Source organism: Microtus oregoni, unplaced genomic scaffold (assembly GCF_018167655.1).
Source record: "Microtus oregoni isolate MIOR12 unplaced genomic scaffold, Mior012 000009F_ref0000495, whole genome shotgun sequence".
NCBI lineage: Eukaryota > Metazoa > Chordata > Mammalia > Rodentia > Cricetidae > Microtus > Microtus oregoni.
In genome coordinates this window covers 9,913,095-9,931,447 of record NW_024543068.1, presented here as the reverse complement: position 1 = coordinate 9,931,447, position 18,353 = coordinate 9,913,095, and the positions used below count along the sequence as shown (strand labels likewise).

The window sequence follows — 18,353 nt, the reverse complement described above, 5'->3', positions numbered from 1 at the left end:
ATCCTCTGGTTCAAACTCTCTACCTTCCAGGTGCTAACACTAGAACTAGCACTAGAGGTGCTACAGCAGAGTTAGGGCCCCCGCAAGGCTCTGGTGGAGGGAGAGGCAGAAGGAAACTGCTCTTAACGCCAGTGTGAGCTGCGGGTGTAACACTGACCATGGCACCTGATGGAAACAGCCTAAGTAAGGAAAGACTGGTTCCAGCTCACATCTTCAGAGGATTGCACTTCATTATGGTGGTGACTTAGAAGGGGGTATTAGAGACTCTTTCCATCATAGGGGACCAGAAAACAGAGCTTCCAGATACAGGGCCTGAGCTCCTGTCCCAAAGGCCGGCCTCTACTGAGGCCTTCTTCCACCAGCCAGGGCCCACCTCCTAGAGGTTCCCAAACCTCTCGGCATAGCGCCCCCAACTGGGGACCAGGCTTAAAAGCATGGTGAGCCTTTGGCGGACATTTCCAATTGAAGTGGCAGCTTCCAGGTAGGTAGGAAACATTTTGCTCTACCAAGTACCCATATCTGTTATAGTGTCTGGCTTGCAGTAAGATGGAGGGGTGGTAAGGGTGGGGGTGAGTGGTGTAGAAGGCTTAGGGGAGTGGCAGTGGGGCAGTCAGGAAGCCGCTCCCACCATCATGAAGGACCTTGAGGGAGGTCTGCTGTAAAGGCCACTCAATTGAGGCAGTCTGCCTATCCTCACCCCGGCTTCCCCTCTGGCAGCGGCTCCATCCTAAAAGCAATATGAGCCAGTGTCCATACTAGGGCCCGGCCCTGACCATAGCCTCCTCCTCTGATGGGACTTGTCTTTTCCTTTTCCAGGTTCCCCAGATCCACTGGGAGCTGTCCACCAAGAGGGTGCTCCTGATGGAATTCGTGGAGGGAGGGCAGGTCAATGACAGGGCCTACATGGAGAAGAATGGTATCGATGTGAATGAGGTGAGGTGGGCTAGTGCCGAGGGCAGGGGGACAGAGTGTGCTTGGGGCTGCTTGGCTAGGCCTGGCCGTGTCCTCCTAAGCATCCGTATCCAGTCCTGGGTTATAGTGGCAATGGGGACAAGCCTCTCTGGGCATGAGGCTGCTGCTGGCTTCTTTGCTCACAGCAGCTAGGTCCATACAGCTGGGCAGTGGTGCCCAGTCAGGGACTCAGTCTGTCTGTCTCTTTGGTGCCTGTTTATCGACTTCCACCCTGCCTTCCTGGGCCGCCACTGCAGGACTCAGCATGGAACCAAGATGACTGCGGTAGTCACCTGGATCAGTTTCTCAGAGCAAGGGAGAAGATGAAGCTGTGTCCTTACTTCCTGTTTCCCCAGTATCAGGGAAACTGGCTAGTTGAGAGCAGGCTCTACCCAACCTTCTGCTTCCTGGTTACCCCAGGACCCCTAGGAAAAAGGACGTTGTGCTTTTTCACCCACGTGCATTGTTAGTGAAGTCCCCTGCATGTGTGGGGTCTGGGTACTCAGGATGCCCAGGCTAGCGTCAGACACCCTGAGTTTTCAAGAATGAAACAAGCCAGACTGACCTCTCTGGTACTCAGTTTTCTTAGTGGAGGTGATGGACCTGATGACCTTTAAGGAGCCTTTCTATCTGAGTATTTTATAGGCTAGTGACTCTGGCTGAGTGAGCACTGACTCAGGGTGCTTCAGGAGCCGCCTGTTTCAGAACAAATAGGGGAGCTTGTGTAGCTCTGCAGATCCCTGGGAAATAACCCAGGGTGCATGTTGAAGGAGGTCGCTTGTTGGTTCCTGACTGCCCAGCTAGCTTCGATCTGAAATAATCACACAAAAACTGTACCATTTAAATCACTGCTTAACCTATTTGGTCTAGCTTACATATATTGGCTAATCTTACATTTAATTTAACCCATATCCATTAATCTGTGTATCATCACATGGCAGTGGTTTACCAGCAAAGTTTTGGCATGTCTGACTCTGGCAGCTCCATGGCATCTCTCTTACTCTGCCCTTCTTTCTCCCAGCATTCAGCCTAGCTTTCCCTGCCTACCTAAGTTCTGCCTTGTGATAGGTCCAAAGAAATTTCTTTATTCATTAATGGTAGTCACAGCACACAGAGGGGACTCCCACATTACCTCCCCTTTTCTGTTTAAATAAAAATGAAGGCTTTAACTCTAACATAGTAAGATTACATATAACAAAACAGGTATCAAACAAGAATTACAGTCACAATATTTATATCTACTTTATATTTTATCGTTACTAAAGAAAACTATAACTATAAATTCTTCAACTTTATCAAAGACTCCAGAGGATATAATACTACCTAAATAAATAAGGAGTACATTGTAAGCAACTTCTAAACCTCTAGAATTGACAGAGATATCTCACTGTCTGGACAGTCACCCAAAGTTTTTCTGTACTGTTGGGGCATCCATCTTCAGCCTACTGACCAGCAGACTTTTCCATGAAGGAGGAATTTTCAAAGACAGCTCATTTTAAAATGTAATGTATAATTAAGAAATATAGCTCGATAGAGAATCATCTATAATATATATTGGCAGTTTGTCAGTCACTTTTTTCTGTCCTGCAGAATGTCTAGTAGACTCTTTCTTGTAGCAGGAACCCTGAAAGAGCATCTCACCTTTAGGCAAGTTCAGCAGTCATTTCTCTGTGGGTCCTGCATGTCCATTAAAGCAGTCCAGGCAAGAGCAATTTCTTGCCCAAATGTCTAGCAAACTCCATAAGGAGCCTCTTTGATGCCCATCTTCCTCTTGAAGTAGATTGGTGTTGCCAGGAGCAAACGTGTCTCATTGTCATGAAAAGTCCTAAGTTATTAAAACATTTTAAATGCCATATTCTGTAGTCTTTGAAAGGTTTGAAGAATACCTACCTATCTGAAATACATCTCTGTATATCTAGAAAATCTAACATGACTACAGTCTTGACTGTTATATATAATTCTCTATTGAGCTATATTTCTTAATTATACATTACATTTTTAAATGAGCTGTACAAACACAATAACTTAATCAAGAGCACAATTATATAGCAAAATTGACCTTAAATTTGTATCAATAAACCAAGATCCATACCAATGCAAATTATTCATATCTATACATGCACATGAGTATCTGGGGTAGGAAGGGTTGCAGAGTCTTCACAGAAGACCTCACCACAGTATAAAGCCCTTGAGTGGTCAGTGCTCACCTGTCATTTGTACCTGCAGCACAGGCAGCCCTGCCTAGGTATGCTCACCTTCTAGGAGCCAGAAGCCTGCCAGGGCTGCTCCGTTTATATCCCTGAGCCTAGAAGCATATATATCCAGGGATCATAGTTGCCAATAACTTTCAGAGCTGGTGGCAGCAATTGTCATTGGTCTCATTAAAAGCAAAGGTTGTGCAGGAGTCTTCTGCAGGCAGACAGGGCTTCTTTTAGCCACAGAAGGACTGTCGATTGCAAGACCTTTATCGAAGGTTAATTGGATTTCAGTGAGTATGGGTTGAAGATCCTGCCTGGGCTGAGGCCTGACTTAATTGCCTTGAAATTAGCCAAGAGAGAGGTGAGGGAGTTGGTACCACAGGGCTGCAGGGACAGATGCAGGAGGCCTGGTGGGCAGACATCACATGACTGGATTGACTGGATCCAGGGGCACTGGGCAGAGATGCCAGTCAGGTACTTCCTTAGGGAGAGGGCCAGTCGGAAAAGTGGGCCATTGTTACATGGTCTTGGATTCAACTCTGGTACCCAGGATCCCCAGGAGGATGAGGATGAGGATGACTATGGAGTCTGTCTCCTCCCTCTCCAGGGAGCAAACTTCTGTTAGAGTGGGGGGTTGGATTTAGGACTTAGCTGAAACCTTTGAAACCTTCTAACAAATCTTCTCTTTTAGTACCTCAGAACCCATTTCCAGAGATCAAGGTACTGAGCCTCCTTGGAGCTGAGGTCATAGGCACAGAGGACCTATAGCTGGTTCAAGGCTCCTTAGCCTTTGCTCTGTTGCCCGCTGTCCCTAGTTTGCTCTGCTGCCCGCTGTCCCCAGGTCGTGCCCCTGCTGTCTCATGCTGGCTGCTGTGGCTGCCTTTCTGCTGTTCCTGTGGTAGAGGTGTTGCCTCTTCTTTCCCTTTGAAGTCAGAGTCACCTTTCAGCATGTTTTCTGAGTACCTACTATGTGCAGGCACTGCCCGTGTGTGCTAGAATAGAAATGTGGGCAGAGCCAAGCATGGGGCTTCTAAGAGACCTGTGCTGGACAGGATGGGTACCTGGGATTGTCTGGCTCTGCCGTTCATTGCTCTGGTCCTCTTGAGTAAAGTACTTGAGATAGGAGTCCACGTCCTTTTTGCTATGTATGGGACAGATGCTATCATGCAAGCTTTATAAGCAATAGGATCGTGTAAAAACATTTTCTATAATTCATAATTCATGAGGGTATTATTACTCATGGAGCCATCTCTTCCTCTTAGAGTCTTTGCAAACCTTTGTTTCCTTCTTGTCCCCTTTCTGTAGGCTGTGAGTGTATAGATTTGGATGTACCTGATTGGTATGCAGTGCCATCGATCAGAAAAGCCGGGCTGAAGTTTCTGCCTTTCCCTTAATTACTTTCATTTCTGTCGCTACCCTATGTGGACAGAATAGAACCTTCCCATTTTTTGTTCAGTATTGTTCTAACCTCCTTCTGGCTGGCTCAGCATCTTCCAGCCCTTCTGGCTGGCTGGTATCTGAAGATGCTGGGGACTCAGTTCCTGCAATCATCAGAAGGGAAATAGTTCTGCTCTCTCACTCCCATCCCTCTTAGTTGCTCGTGAATGTTAGGGGGTCCTAGTAGTTCCCGGGGACCTGTTTTCTCACTGCAGAGGTATTGGTTGGGCCAAAGGAATTTTCTGGAGCCACTCTTTGTGGAGTCCAGTGTTGTCTCTGGATGGTCATTTGTCAGCTGTCCTGCTGTGGTGTTGCTGTTAGGAACCCAGGTCTCCCTGTGTGCAGGAGTCTGCGGGTGACCTGGAGTATCCTTTGATAGCTGAGGCACAGCGCTGAGCCTAGAGTATACGCCCAGTACACGATGACACCGAAACTCCAGTCTCTGACTGTCTTGGCAGGACAATGTCTGTCCAAGGGCAAGGGAAATAGGGAGGGAGAATCCTTCTCCTGGCCTTTAATTTTGAGGTGCAGTCTCTGTGTGAGGTGAGTTGTCTCCCTAGAAATAAGACTCCAGATGCCCATAGCAGTTCCTTCCTCTCACATGTGTCTGATAGCAGTGGCCCCTGGGACTCACTTTTGCCCCTTGGGGTGATTTGCAGGGCATCTCTGGTAGAGAGATGAAGACTTTTCTGTCTCTCAGGTACTCATGGCTGGCTCTCATGTTAAGTCTGGTAAGGCTTAATTAGAGAAGCTGTCTTGGTCTTTTTGTGATAAAGCACTTACTGTTGTTAGAGAAGTAACTTGAGGAAGAGTTTATTTTGGCTCATGGTTTCTAAAGGTTGTATCTGTCATGACGGGGAGGGTGTGGTGGTTGGAATGGCTTTGTCTGTGGAGGGGGCCATGACAGGGTGGGTCTTCATATGGCTGGAGATCCAAAACCAGGTCTCAGGCAGAACCAGGGGCAGATATGACCTGAAATGACCTACATTCACCAGCCGAGCCCCACTTCCTAAAATCTCAACCACTTTGCAAATAGTGTCACATGGTGGGGACCAGGTACTGAAAGCACCAGCCCGTGGGGTGGTTAAGACGAGTCTTTACAGAAGGCTTTCCAGGTGCTACCATCAGAACCACTCCCCAGTTTCCTGTGACCCCCTGGCACTTCTGCTCCTGTCCTCACTACCACAGTGTAAGGCTGAGGAGTTCACAGCGCTGGATGTTTAGGGACATCACCTCACAGCTTGCCCATCTGGGATCGCTGTGTGCCATGTTCATCCTGGACAGCCGTGTGCCGTGAATGCATCAACTTTAGCACTGGGCAGAACTGGGCAGCACTGGGCAGCTGGAGTGGTCTGCGGTTTCTGTATCTCACTCTTTGTTCCTGGTGACAGGAGGATGGTGATGGTGACATGCCCCAGGCAGCAGGCTGGCCTCTGTGGAGAATCTGGCTGGCTCTGGGGACAGATGTCATGACAGCAGCCTCCCTTTTCTCCCACAGACGCTGGCCTTGCTTTGGAGACACCCCCACTTTTCCTTGGGGGTAGGAATGAATTAATCCACACAATTATAGACCAATTAAACTACTTTCAGCCACTTCAGGCCTTGAGAAAAGTCCCAGAATAACTCCTTGATTTAAATATTATTTACTCAATTAATTCTTTACTCAGCCTTTTTATGGATTCCTGTTTTTCCCGTCTCTCCTACTGTTCGAGAATAAAGGCATTTGTAATTAGTGAAATCACGTATGAGTGGCACGTTCCTTTCACACAGTACAATTCCGACTTCTGAGGGGCTTTTTAGTAAAGAGCACTGTCCTGTGCCTTTGCCTCGAGGTGTGGACGGGGGTGGGGGGGAGTCACCCAGCCAGGATTTCCTCCTAGGTCCTTTTCTTCAGACAGAGAGCACCTCAGAAGTCAGCCTTAGGGAAGCTCCCCCTGCAGTGGAGAGGCAGGTGGACTGACCATTGAGCACCTGTTCTCTGGAGTCAGGTTACTTGACAGATTGATGTCACTGTGGGCTGAGCAAGCTATCAGGCTTCTTCCTGTCTTTTATTCCCCCCCCCCCCCACCCCAGCCCCTTCAGCCATTTCCTGCAGAGAATGACTAGTATCTGTCGCAGAGCCCTATGCATTGTGGCTACTCCAGAAATGTGCCCCTGCCCATCATGGTGTAGACACCGTCACTCTGCGGATAAGGCAGAGGCTGCACTGGGGGCGTGATGGACTGTGCCTCAGTAGATGGTACAGCTGAAGTAATACGGAGCAGTCAGACGGGCTCAGGGATATCAGCCTTTCTTTTGGGATGCCACCAGCCCAGCAGAGGCCTGGGGACTTTTCCAGAGCCCTGAATACCTGTGCTGGTAGGAAGGGCTGGATGCCCTGTGGAAAGATTGATTCCCAGAGAGGCTGTCAAGCCTAGTTCTGCAAGATGCAAAGAAAATTCACCCCAAACTAAGAAAACAGAACCTCAAGAGTGACATGCCCTTTCAAAATCATTCTTGAGTGTAGTTCAACCAGCACTGTGCCAGTTCCGACTCCCTTCCCCTGAGGATTTTTTTAATATCTAAAGAAATGTGCTTTTCTTTGTTCTCTAGAATTAGGAGCTCAGCCTGAAGTCATGCATCAGCTTGTAGCTTTTTTCCAGTTGAGATGCAAATAGTTTCTGCCCAGTAGAAAAGATAATCCTAAAGGTTGATTTTTTAAAAACTTTTTTTCCCTTAAGACCCCATAGGACAGTAAGTAGTTCCCATTTCATCCAGGAACTCTCCTTTCTTCCCGCTTAAATGCTCCCAGTAAGTCCTGGCTCACAGATGCTCTTGAAGCATGTCTGCCATCGCACTTGCTTCCTAACTGATGGGTTAAAAGCCTTGGCCACTTCATTCTTGGCGTGTCTGTGAGCCGTGCTTATGACACCAACAGTCACCCTCAGTAGGAACTGGTATGCATTTTTCTCTGTGTCTAAAACAGTGTACCGCATTCAAAAACCAAAGCGATGACATTTGTGTATCTAACCTTGAGTAATGGCTTTCTCCTGGGTAGTGGTATTTGACTTTGAACTGTGAGGTTGCCCTGTGAGGAGGCCGAGCAGATGGCGTCAGATGACATCAGTCCCATGTAGCTGCTACTTGGAGATCGAGGACTGGGGTGGCTTACCTCTCAGGCCACTCATGCCCACAGCGGCAGCACCAAGATGGCCTTAGTGCTGGGTTATCGGCATTAGCCAACTCCTGTTCTTTGCGCTCTGCCTTCTCTACCTGTCGATCCTAATGACATCTGGTTGACCTGAACATTCAGAATTGCTCCCAAGCTGGCTGGGGAGTGTTGAAAGGGTGTGCGCGTGAGTGCGTGCACACACTCTCTCTGGCGTCTCCACTCGTGTGTATGGCAGTAGTCAGCAGCACCCCCACCTGCCCATGAAGATCAGGGATATGAGCACCCCCACCCTGGATCCCCATGCCCCTGAAAGGCCATCTTTCATTGTAGAAATAAGGGGCCCGGAGCGATTAACAATATTTCAGAAAGCTTAAGGGAGATCATACATCTCCCCGTGACAGGTTTGCTCAGACTAAATGAAATGTCACTTCTCCACATTTTGACTGGAATTCCGTCAGCTCAGTCTGGCTGCGCTGCTTATCTTGGGCTGATCAGGAGCCCTGATTGGACTTTATATGCGTCCTTGACAAATAAAAATGAATGATTACTTAATAAATGGAATCGGTTTGTCAGATAGGGCCTTTTGAAGCGTGCCTCGAGGAGCTCCAAGGAGCCTAACAAAAAGGGTTCTTGGTGACACAGATGTGGGGAACTGGCTGGCTTATCCAGGCCTTGCTATGGCCAAGACTCATCTCCCAGGAATTAAAACACAGTGACCCCGGGACCCCTGAGATTCGACCTGGGACAAAGTCCTATTCCTAATGAGAATGAAAGTCCCAAGGTATGTTTCACCCGGGGCAAATTTCAGGCATCTGAGTGCTGGTGGGGTAGGGTAGTGCCTTTGGCCTGTTTTGAAGAGCCAGTGACAAATACCACAGAGACGTCTACAAGAGGTCACTAGATCCCAAGCCCTGTGACATGCTCATTCACTTCTGCAGCCACCCATGAGAATGGCTAGTCACTGAAATCAGCAGTGTAAGCCGCTGGTTCAAGGTCTCAAGGGAAAAGTACAGAAGTGGGTGTGAGCCCTATAGATAGGCTTTGGTAGGTAGCTGGGGAGCATACCTGCTTTGAACAAAGGGGGCTCTGCTGTGAGCAGCTTTAACCTCCATGTTCTCAGTCCCCTGTCTGCAAAGTGTGTGGGGGGGCTTATAATTGTTCTTGCCTTCTGAGCATTATTAGCAGGATGGCAGCTGTTGTTCTAATGCAGGGTTATTTTATTCAAGTTTTTTTGTAGCCTAGGCTATCCCTGGACTTGCAACCCTCCCATCTCGGCTCCCGAGTGCTGAAGTTAGAGGTCTGTGCCACCATTCTTGACCATTATGTCATTCTTGATCTCCTGACTTGGTGCTGATTATAAATGGGTCTTGGGGGAGACTGATGGGATTGGTGTAAACGCCAGGGGGACACAGCATCTTTAAGCCCATGGAGAGCTCACTCACAGCGAGTGCAGAGTCTTCCTTTGCTTGTCTGGTGCTGGTACAAGCAAGCACGTGTGTAACGGAGCCAGTCTATAGCACATCCATTACACCTCAGTAAAGCCGTTTAACAGACCAGAGCCAGTCCCCGCTACCCTAGGAGTTTATGATAGTGAACCAGATGGTCGTTTGTCAAACAATCACACGAGTATTGCAAGTGCCAGGAGAGAGAAAGGCACGTATCCTTTAGGGGTGTATGGTGAGAGCATCTTCCAGCCCTGGATAGGAAGGAGGAGGGCCGGCACCTAGAGGTGAGGAGATGGCAGGATGGCTTTGTGGCAGCAGGAACGGGTTGCACAAATGCCTGAGGTGGGAAGGACTGGGATCATGGAAGGAGAGGAGGCTGATGTGGTCCGAGAGTGTGTGTGTGGTGCACCGTGAGAGCAGGAGGGAGGCACAGAACGGTTGAGGGAGAATCTTAATCCTCAGCCTCCTTCATCTCCGCTATGTTCATTTGTTAATGACTTTGAGGTTCAACTGAGGCTGGGAGGAACGCCAAGGGCAGTGGGTGTCTTGGGGTGTCTATCCTCTGGCCAAGTCTGTCACTGTCCCCTGGACACCCATTGAGAGATCATCTGGGGGCCCTGGTCTGGTTCTATTCAGCAGCTGCTCCCTAACTGGGAAGAGGCTTTTAGCTTTCATAATAAAAAGGCAGTAGAGATAAGAAGTCTGCCTTGGCAGGGCGTGCAGAAGTGACAGGATGATTTAAATGGCCTCTCCAGTGTCGTTTCTTCTGTACAGACATCATAAATCAGATTAGCATTGGGCTCTGGGGGATGGGGAGAGGGGAGCAGGGCCTGGACTCTGGGGCTGTCCAGGACCAGCCTGGCGGCAGGGCAGCTCCAGAGGAGGGTCTTTGTATCTGTCACTTGTTCCTGACCCAGCCCCGTTCCTTGAGGGAGTAGGTAGGAGTGTTCCCACAACCCATTCTCACCTTGGGGAAAGAGTGGTGAGGGAGGAGAGAGAGATGGGGAGAGTGGGCAGGACGGTGGGAGGTGAAGACTGACAGCCATCATTCTCTCCCTTACACGTAGGAAGTCACAGTGGGAACTCAGAAAACTCTGGAGGCTAGGGTCCCAGCACGACTGAGTTCCAAGTGGTTTTATTGTGTGGCCGTGTTTGAACTGAGCCTCTGTCTTCAATGTGAGAATGGCATTGTCTCAAGCTTCTCTAGCCCAACGGTTCCTGCTGTCTCTTGAACGTGGCTAGACGGGGCGAGGAAAGAAGTCCCTGCAGCAGCAGGTGTGGGAAGGGCAGAGCACCCACTCCACTGCCTCTCTTTCAGATCTCCTGCCACCTGGGCAAAATGTATAGTGAGATGATCTTTGTCAACGGTTTTGTGCACTGTGACCCCCACCCCGGCAACATACTAGTGCGGAGGCATTCAGACACGGGCAAGGCTGAGATTGTCCTCTTGGACCATGGGCTTTACCAGGTAGGAGAAAACTCTGCTCCTTCATGGGTTTGGAGCCCACTGATGCCCTCCAGAAGCTCTGCAGATGGGGGACAGATAGCTAAGGTAGCTGGGACTGGGAGCCCCCCACCCCCAGCCCAGCACCAGAACTGTCAGTTTTGTATAGTCCTAGCCCAAGAGTTTCCTGAACCTCAGCATCCTTGCAACAAAGTGAAGTTGCTCGGGCCTCTTTTATAGCCATTGTGAGGAGCAGGTAGGAGGAGTGTGCCAGGGTGGTTGTGTCTTCCCAGGGAACTGCAGGCCGCCTCAGACTCTGCTGGGTGTGTGTGGGATCTTCAGGAGACGGGTAACTGCATATTTAGCCCTCATGAAGTAAACAAGGTTGAGACTGCTGGGGCTGGAGGCCCTAGACTTTGTCTTCTGGAAGTTGGGATAAGCAGCCAGTAGGAATGAGCTGCAATCAGCACCATCAAAGTGGGACGTTCACCGTCAGCCTGGGACCCTGGCTTGACTTGATTCCGTGTGGCAAATGGTCCTGAAGAGGTTCCACGTCCACCTCAGCTCCTTTCTCAGGCCGTGGTACCACATCGCTTGTCTCAGCCTCCTCCGAAAGGCCTGGTAAAATAGGGTGCGGGTCAAATTTGGCCAGCTGTGTCACATGGAGCCCCAGTGACAGCTGGCCCTGACATAACAGAAGTTTCTTGGCTTGCTCACATGCTAGTCCTGGGTGTGGCAGCTGGAGTCCACAGGGCTTTGTTCCCTAGGATTCACAGGAGGAGACAGCAGAAGAGAGGGCTAGGGGATGTGTGGGAGAGCTTCGAGGGAGGCGGGGACCGTGCATGTCTTTGTGGGGGACCAGGGAAGTAGCCTGTACCTAAAAAGGAGATGGTAGTATAGATTTTGGAGAGCAGTCAGCAGTGTCTGCCAGTTAGGACCAAGGCTTGCGGTACAGGTTGAGTATCCCTAATCCAAAAATCTGCATTCCCAGCCCTCGAAGCTTTGGAGCTCTGTGATACCACAGGTGGAAAATTCTATGCCACGTCACTTCGTTTCATGCTCAAAATTGCTAAACACGTTGTATAAAACCACCTTTAGGCCATGTATGTAAAGCATGTAAGAAACAAATGAATTTCATGCCTAGATGTGTGATCCAGCCCCAAGAAATGATGGATATGCAAATCTGAGAAAGAAGAACTGCAATCTAGAATGCTTCTGGTCCCAGGAATTTCAGATTCATTATATCCAAACTGTTGGCTTTGAACTTGGGCCCCTAGAAACGGCTGAGTGTTGGGGGAGCTGTGGCCTTCCTCATCCCCCTGGGCAGTGGTCAGCACTCATCCAGGGTTCAGGCCTGGGGCCAAGAGAGACTGCCTGCTGACTGCTGCCCTGCTCTAGGTGCTCACGGAGGAGTTCCGCCTAGACTACTGCCATCTGTGGCAGTCTCTGATCTGGACCGACATGGAGCGGGTGAAACAGTATAGCCAGCGCCTGGGGGCTGCCGAGCTCTACCCGCTGTTCGCTTGTATGCTGACAGCCCGGTCCTGGGACTCAGTCAAAAGAGGCATCGGCCAAGCTCCCGTCTCTGCCACTGAGGTAGGTGACCCTCTCCCAGGTGCAAGGCTGGGGCCTGGGGATCCCTTCCAGCCCGGTGTCTAAGGTTCGTGATTGGTAGGTTGTGGAGGGAGGGCTGGACTGGTGCTACATAGGATGAGAAGTAGGAAGGAGAGTAGGAACTGGCACTGGGGTGAGGAGGGCAGGGGAAGGATAGCCTTCTGTGTCCCCTGGGGCCTCATTAGCCTAGAGGAGAGATGAGGCTTGTGGACTTAAAATCCTAGACCTCAGTAGCTTGGTGAGATGCCAGGCTTTCTCCGGCACCTTCCAGGGGCCATCTTACTCCTGTGGGTCTTGTACTTCTTCCACCCACTGGGCACTGTTCCCTGTGCCTGGGTCCCCTCTGGCTTCCTCTCCATCACAAACAGCTCTGTCCCAGTGAAGCAGCCCCCCCCCTTTTTATGTTTACTCCTTCATTCATGACCTTAGTCTGTCCAGACAGGATGCAGACTTTAGGGAGCTCATGTTCCCCATGTTCCTGTCCACCTCTGCATACCCGCCCAGGCTCACTGGAGTTTTTTTGGTTATTAGTGAGCAGACACAGGCTTCCCTGAGGCCTCTCTTCACTGTAGGTACAGATGTGGTCCTCCTCATGCTTTTGGAGACCATGGACACTGCTTCCAGCCCCTCTTCTCCCCGGACCCATGACATTCCATGTTCCCATCAGCCATTTGGGCCTCAGGGCCCTTCTCTGCAAGCTGGCTTGTCACAAGCACCTCTCACAATGGCTGGATCCAGAGTCTCAAACCATGTCTTAAAGAGTCTACCCCTCACCTGTTATTACCTCATTTTCCTTCAAACCACCCGCTCTTCCAGGCTCACCAGCCTTAAGAGGCCCCCTAGAAGAGGGGCAATCTAGGGATGGTAGAAGCTACGCTTTCTGTTTTACTGTCATGGCATATCAAGTGCCTGCTCCCAGTTCCTGGAGTTCATTCATTCAATAAATATTTGCTTTCGCTCGCCCCTGAGCGTGTTTCCAGGATCCTGTGATCAACAGACACTTTTGTGTAATTTACACTTTGGTTGAAAGAGACAGACAGTAAACAACTGAACAAACAGGCAGGTGGGATAATTGCAGGTTACGGGCGCCTTGGAGGAAACAAAGTGATGGGAGGAAGGGGCTGGGGGCCTGGCTCAGACCTAGGGTAGTGCCTGATAGCCGAGCTGAGGTGTTAAGCTACGAGAGACCCCAGCCATAGGAGTGCCTGAAGGACACACTCCCGGCACACCTAGGCCCAATGGCAAGAGCGTTTGGTGTGGTCTGAAGGGTGGCGGGGCCCAGAGAACACCACGTGAGACTATGTGCTGTGGGCAGAGGAATGGACTCAGCTCTCAGGAGGAAACGAAGCCTTTGGCAGGCTTGGAGCAGGATGCTCAGGTCTGCTTTTTTTTTTTTTTGAGACAGGGTTTCTCTGTAGCTTTGGAGCCTGTCCTGGAACTCCCTTTGTAGACCTGGCTGGCCTCGAACTCACAGAGATCCGCCTGCCTCTGCCTCCCGAGTGCTGGGATTACAGACATGCGCCACCACCGCCCGGCTACAGGTCTGCTTTTTTAAGAGTTTCTGTGGAGTGAAGTATGATGGGCCAGTCACTTAGGAGGGAATAAATGCTCACAGCCACTGCTGGTTGAGAATGAAACCAGTAGCCTAGGGCTAGCAAGTAGCTCTTGGTTCCTGAAGAAGGTGACCTGAAGGGTCAGATAAACAGTTGGGCTCTGGCTGTTGGGCACACACCCATCATCAGGACCCAGGCAGTGGTAGAACACAGAGGACAGTAGATAGGATGTGGTGCAGGGCTGGGGTGGGACCTGGGAGTTCTATCCACGGACTATATAGGGCTGGGTTTGGTTAGGGCTTCTTCCAGGCCAATTGACATCGGCATCCAGTAGCCTTTGAGAGCCCTTGGCCTTTCTCAGTGTACACGAGTGCCGTCTCCAGGGCTTGCCTGGGAGTCAGCCTCGGATCACAAGGCCCCAATGCTTTGCTTTCCTTTCGTGTGTGTGGGGATGTTCCACAGGGTGTCAAGACAGCTATGTGCTAGAAGCTCCCACCTGAAGCTTATTAGTGTTCTCTTGGGCTACCCGTACCCCTGGCACTGTGAGCTTTGTGTGCCATACCACCCATTCTCATGTCTTCTTACCACCATCTAGGACTCAGAGATCCGCAATAATGCGGCCAGCTACCTGCCTGAGATCAGCCAGCTCCTTAACCACGTGCCTCGCCAGATGCTACTCATCCTGAAGACCAATGATCTCCTCCGCAGCATTGAGACCACCCTGGGCACCCGGTCCAGTGCCAGTTCCTTCCTCAACATGTCTCGGTGTTGTATCAGGGCACTGGCCGAGTGAGTATGCTCCCGTCTCGGCCACCTCCAAGTTCCAGGAACTGTTCCATGGGCTTTGCTTTCCTTACCACTCAATCCTTAGGGCCCAATCTTGATTTATCAAGCTCTAGATCTCCCTTCAGAGAATCACAGGGGCAAAGTCAGCTGCAGCGAGTCAGCAGGTGCCTTGAGATGGTTCCTTTGTGTGGCCTAGGACGCCTGAGCTTTGCCAAATGATGGCACCTGGGATCGCATCCTCCCAGCCCAGTTTTCCAGATGATTCTTCCCCTCAAAAAAGTTTGAAGTTGGTTTTTGAGCATCTCAACCCATTCAGGTGCCCTCTAGACTTGTGATCAGGAAGTCCCAACATGACCCTGTTTCTAATTGGCTCCTAGTACCAGCCTAAACATGAAGGCCATTGCTCTTTATCCTGGAGATGTGGCTGTGACCTGGGGAGGTGTGACTAGTAGGCTCTCTCAGGTCACAGATCTTTCTAGATGCCTTAGCATCCTGGAGACACGGATGATAAGAACCATGCTTCTTCAGGATCTAGGATAAAGGATCTAGGGGATCAAGCTCTGGGCCTCCAGTGGAGTCGGGTGAATATACTGCAAAGGCTGTGGTCTGGCAGGATGTTCTCAGCCCAGAGAAGAAACCTCGCTAGTGTGGCATCTCAGCCTGTCAATCCCGGGAAAGGAATGGATTATTCTGGGCAACTATTTGACTGCATAGATCATTCACTAGCAAATATGGGTTGGGTTACAACAAAATACTCTGACCAATGAAGGGCAGAGTGTGGTTTCTCTTTTTCGCTGAGGGCCAAGGAAGCCAAGTCTTAAAAAGAGAAAGGTCTTGGGTTTGGAGCTCAGCAGGGTCTGGGAGGTAGAGAGCCATTTGGTGTAAGAGACTGTTTAGAAGTCACTAGCACCATAGACAGATAAACGGCAGACAGAGCATGGCAGGGCCTCTAGAGAGAGTTCAGGCCCATGTAGCAGAGATGGAGTCCCTTCCTACAGGTTTCAGAGGGAGAGCGGGTTTCACACCATGTAGTTGACACAGCAGGGCCCTTTGTAGGCTGTCCTTGATTGTCATACAGCAAGGGTTGGGGGGGGGGTTGCTACATTTCCTGGAAGGGTGTGTGACCCCAAGGATGAGGGAGGAGGGCCACATTCAGTTTAGGTAAACTCATATGATGGAGGGTGCACCCTTTGATGTCTTGGAATCTGATAACCTGGCTCTGTTAACGTCTTCTGGGAAATGAGAATTATGGAGCCTGCTAATCTCCTGGGATCCAGACACCTGGGGAGTCTCCCAGGGGCTTACAGGTTCACGGATAGCTTCCCAGAGGAGCCTTGTCATTGCTTTTACCATTGTGGCTTGATTCGCTGCTAGCCGAAAACCTAACAAGAGGTCATTATCATAAATTCTAGTTTTTGTTATGTCTTTTGTTTGGTCAGAGAGACTGAGCCGGGTTGACATGTAAAGTGCTCAGCCTCCCAGTGTCACCAGACCTTCTGTAGAGACTTTAACTGTATTTGAATTGGGGTGGAATGGGACTCTGCGTTGACGTATATTTATTGTGCTTTTTGATTAAACCATGGAGTGTTCTACTGGGTGAGGGAATCAGAGCCCCTGTGCCTCATTATTTTACTGCTTTGAATATCTTCTTTGGGATATTCGAGTCGTCCTGTCCCCCCATCCACCCACCCCCCTCAGTTGGGCAGTTGTATAGTCAAGTAAGCAAGCGATCCCCAGGGTCAGGGAGCTGTTGAGCTGGCCAGGTCACCTGCCGTCTTTGATTCTTCTCCATGATGCTGAGGAGGTGTTTTCTCACCTCTGTTTTCTTCCCTCCTCTAGGCACAGGAAGAGAGATGCCGGCTCATTCTTCAGAAGGACCCAGATATCTTTCAGCGAGGCCTTTAGTCTTTGGCAGATCAACCTGCATGAACTTCTGCTTCGAGTGAAGGGCTTGAGGCTGTTTTGCTGGGTTTCGACTCTCCTGGGCTGGCTGACTCGGGCTCCACACTGAGAGTGGCTGTCATTCCCTGCCCCTTCCTAATGTCTCTCTACACCTCATTCCTTCTTTCCTGCTCTGAGTACCAATTGACCTGTGTCTGCCAAGGGCTGGCCTGTGGTGCCAGGATGGTCGTCCTTGGCACCACCTAGCTCTGCTGTTGGAGCCCTCCTCACTGAAATCTTGTCTTGGGGCCCTGGACTGTACTGCGGAGTGAGTTTGCTTCTTCTAGGGAGGGGATAAAGCAACCTTCTTCCCATCTCCTGTAAGTGCCATGGGCTTGGTCATCCCCACTTTTCTGGGGATTGGCAGAAAGGACCAACCACATGCGCCAACAGGGCATTTCACTTGTAGGAAATAAGCAGGTTCTTGAACTTGCTAAAGAACAGACTTTGCATTTTTGCCATATCACTCCCAACGGTGTCTCACCTCAGTGAGGAAGGCTGCATCCGGGAGTAAACGGTGCCGCTGTGGGTTCATGCTGTCGTGGCGATACCTCCAGTGTTGTATGTGTTGTGTTTCAATAAACCCTTCCGAGGTTGCGGGCACTGTCCCTTCTGACTCCAATGCTCCATTTGGACTTTTGGTTGCTCTTGGTAGCCGCTTCCTTGGGAAACCCCTAGGTTTCTCAGGGAGGCCTAGGAGAATGAAGTCTGGATTGGGTTTAGAATTTATTTGCTAGGCTGGGAGCAAATCCACATGGCTCGCAGTGGACTTGAACACCATTTACACTGGGACCTTGCCCCTATGAACCATGCAGGCTGTAAGACTCCTCCTGCCACAGGGCCACACCCTGCTCCTTGGAGGCTTCTCCTCTTCCATCTACATCCTGGATCTTCCTTGGCGGTATTAAGAAGCCGCAAGCTCGGACCTCGGGCAGAGATAGGCTCCCCCTTGTTTCTGATGCCTGGGGCACTGGGCTCATTCAGATGGTTAGGTCCTAATTTACCTCACCTGCGACTCAGGTCTAGGACTGTACCTGGTCCTTCCAGGTCTTTGGAGACATCAGCCTTCCTGATGGAGCATTCGGACACATCCATGTCACCTGTTGAAATGCTGTGTCTAATCATATTGCCTTGTCAGTGTTCACCTCTCCCAAGTCCATCATCGCTCGGACGTCTGCATGGCCTCTGGGGCTCCGAGACCCCACATGTGGCAGGCTCAGTTCCACGATCACCCACACTTACAGACGGGTAACTCTCTGATCAGGGAACCCCAAATCTGAGCCTTATTCCTGTTCTCTTGGTTAATGATACAACACAGAGTTTTCTAGTGATCAGAGACTATTACATTCTTTTATTTTCTCAAAGAATTGATTGTTCTTGGTGACCAGTTGGATGTACCCAGAGACCTGGGAGACTAATTCGCAAACTCTGTTATTAGTCACGAGGATACGTGCTGCATATTCTATTTTATGGCGTCTTTTACAGCCCCTGAAATAAATATAAATGTCCTTTCTGTTCAAGATAATGGTCGCTTGCTTTTTTGCTTTGGATGTAATGGTTGGCTTACTCTGGGATTTCAAATAGTTTCAGGATAGGAGGGGTGAGAAAAGAGTTGGGAGTGGAGGGTACTTTGTAAATCTAGGAGTAGGCTGGTACTTACGGGTGACCTCCCACAGCATTGTAGATGAGTTGTTTTATGTGCCTGAGCCGAGTGCCTCTAAGTACCCAGTACGTCGATGCCCTGGCCTTTGGTTAGTGCTCTGTAAGCATGGAGATAGTGGGAATCTTGGCAAACTTTGCAGTTTTCAGGGAGGTTAAACTGTTTTAAAAGGC

The 18,353-nt window shown here is 50.1% G+C and overlaps 1 protein-coding gene across 6 annotated transcripts in view; it reads left to right on the top strand.

Moving 5' to 3' along the window:
- Positions 1–18,026, top strand: part of Adck1 (aarF domain containing kinase 1) — a 103,868-nt gene extending 85,842 nt beyond the window's left edge. For 3 of the 6 annotated variants that reach the window (XM_041658617.1, XM_041658618.1, XM_041658619.1), the window contains exons 7-11: positions 817–933; positions 10,501–10,650; positions 12,025–12,222; positions 14,389–14,582; positions 16,419–18,026. In XM_041658617.1, the coding sequence (XP_041514551.1) occupies positions 817–933; positions 10,501–10,650; positions 12,025–12,222; positions 14,389–14,582; positions 16,419–16,590 (831 nt within the window). In that variant the 3' untranslated portion in view covers positions 16,591–18,026. The remainder of the gene's footprint in view (positions 1–816; positions 934–10,500; positions 10,651–12,024; positions 12,223–14,388; positions 14,583–16,418) is intronic. The other 3 variants (XM_041658620.1, XM_041658621.1, XM_041658622.1) reach the window with 3 other exon arrangements.
- Positions 18,027–18,353: the final 327 nt, after the last annotated feature.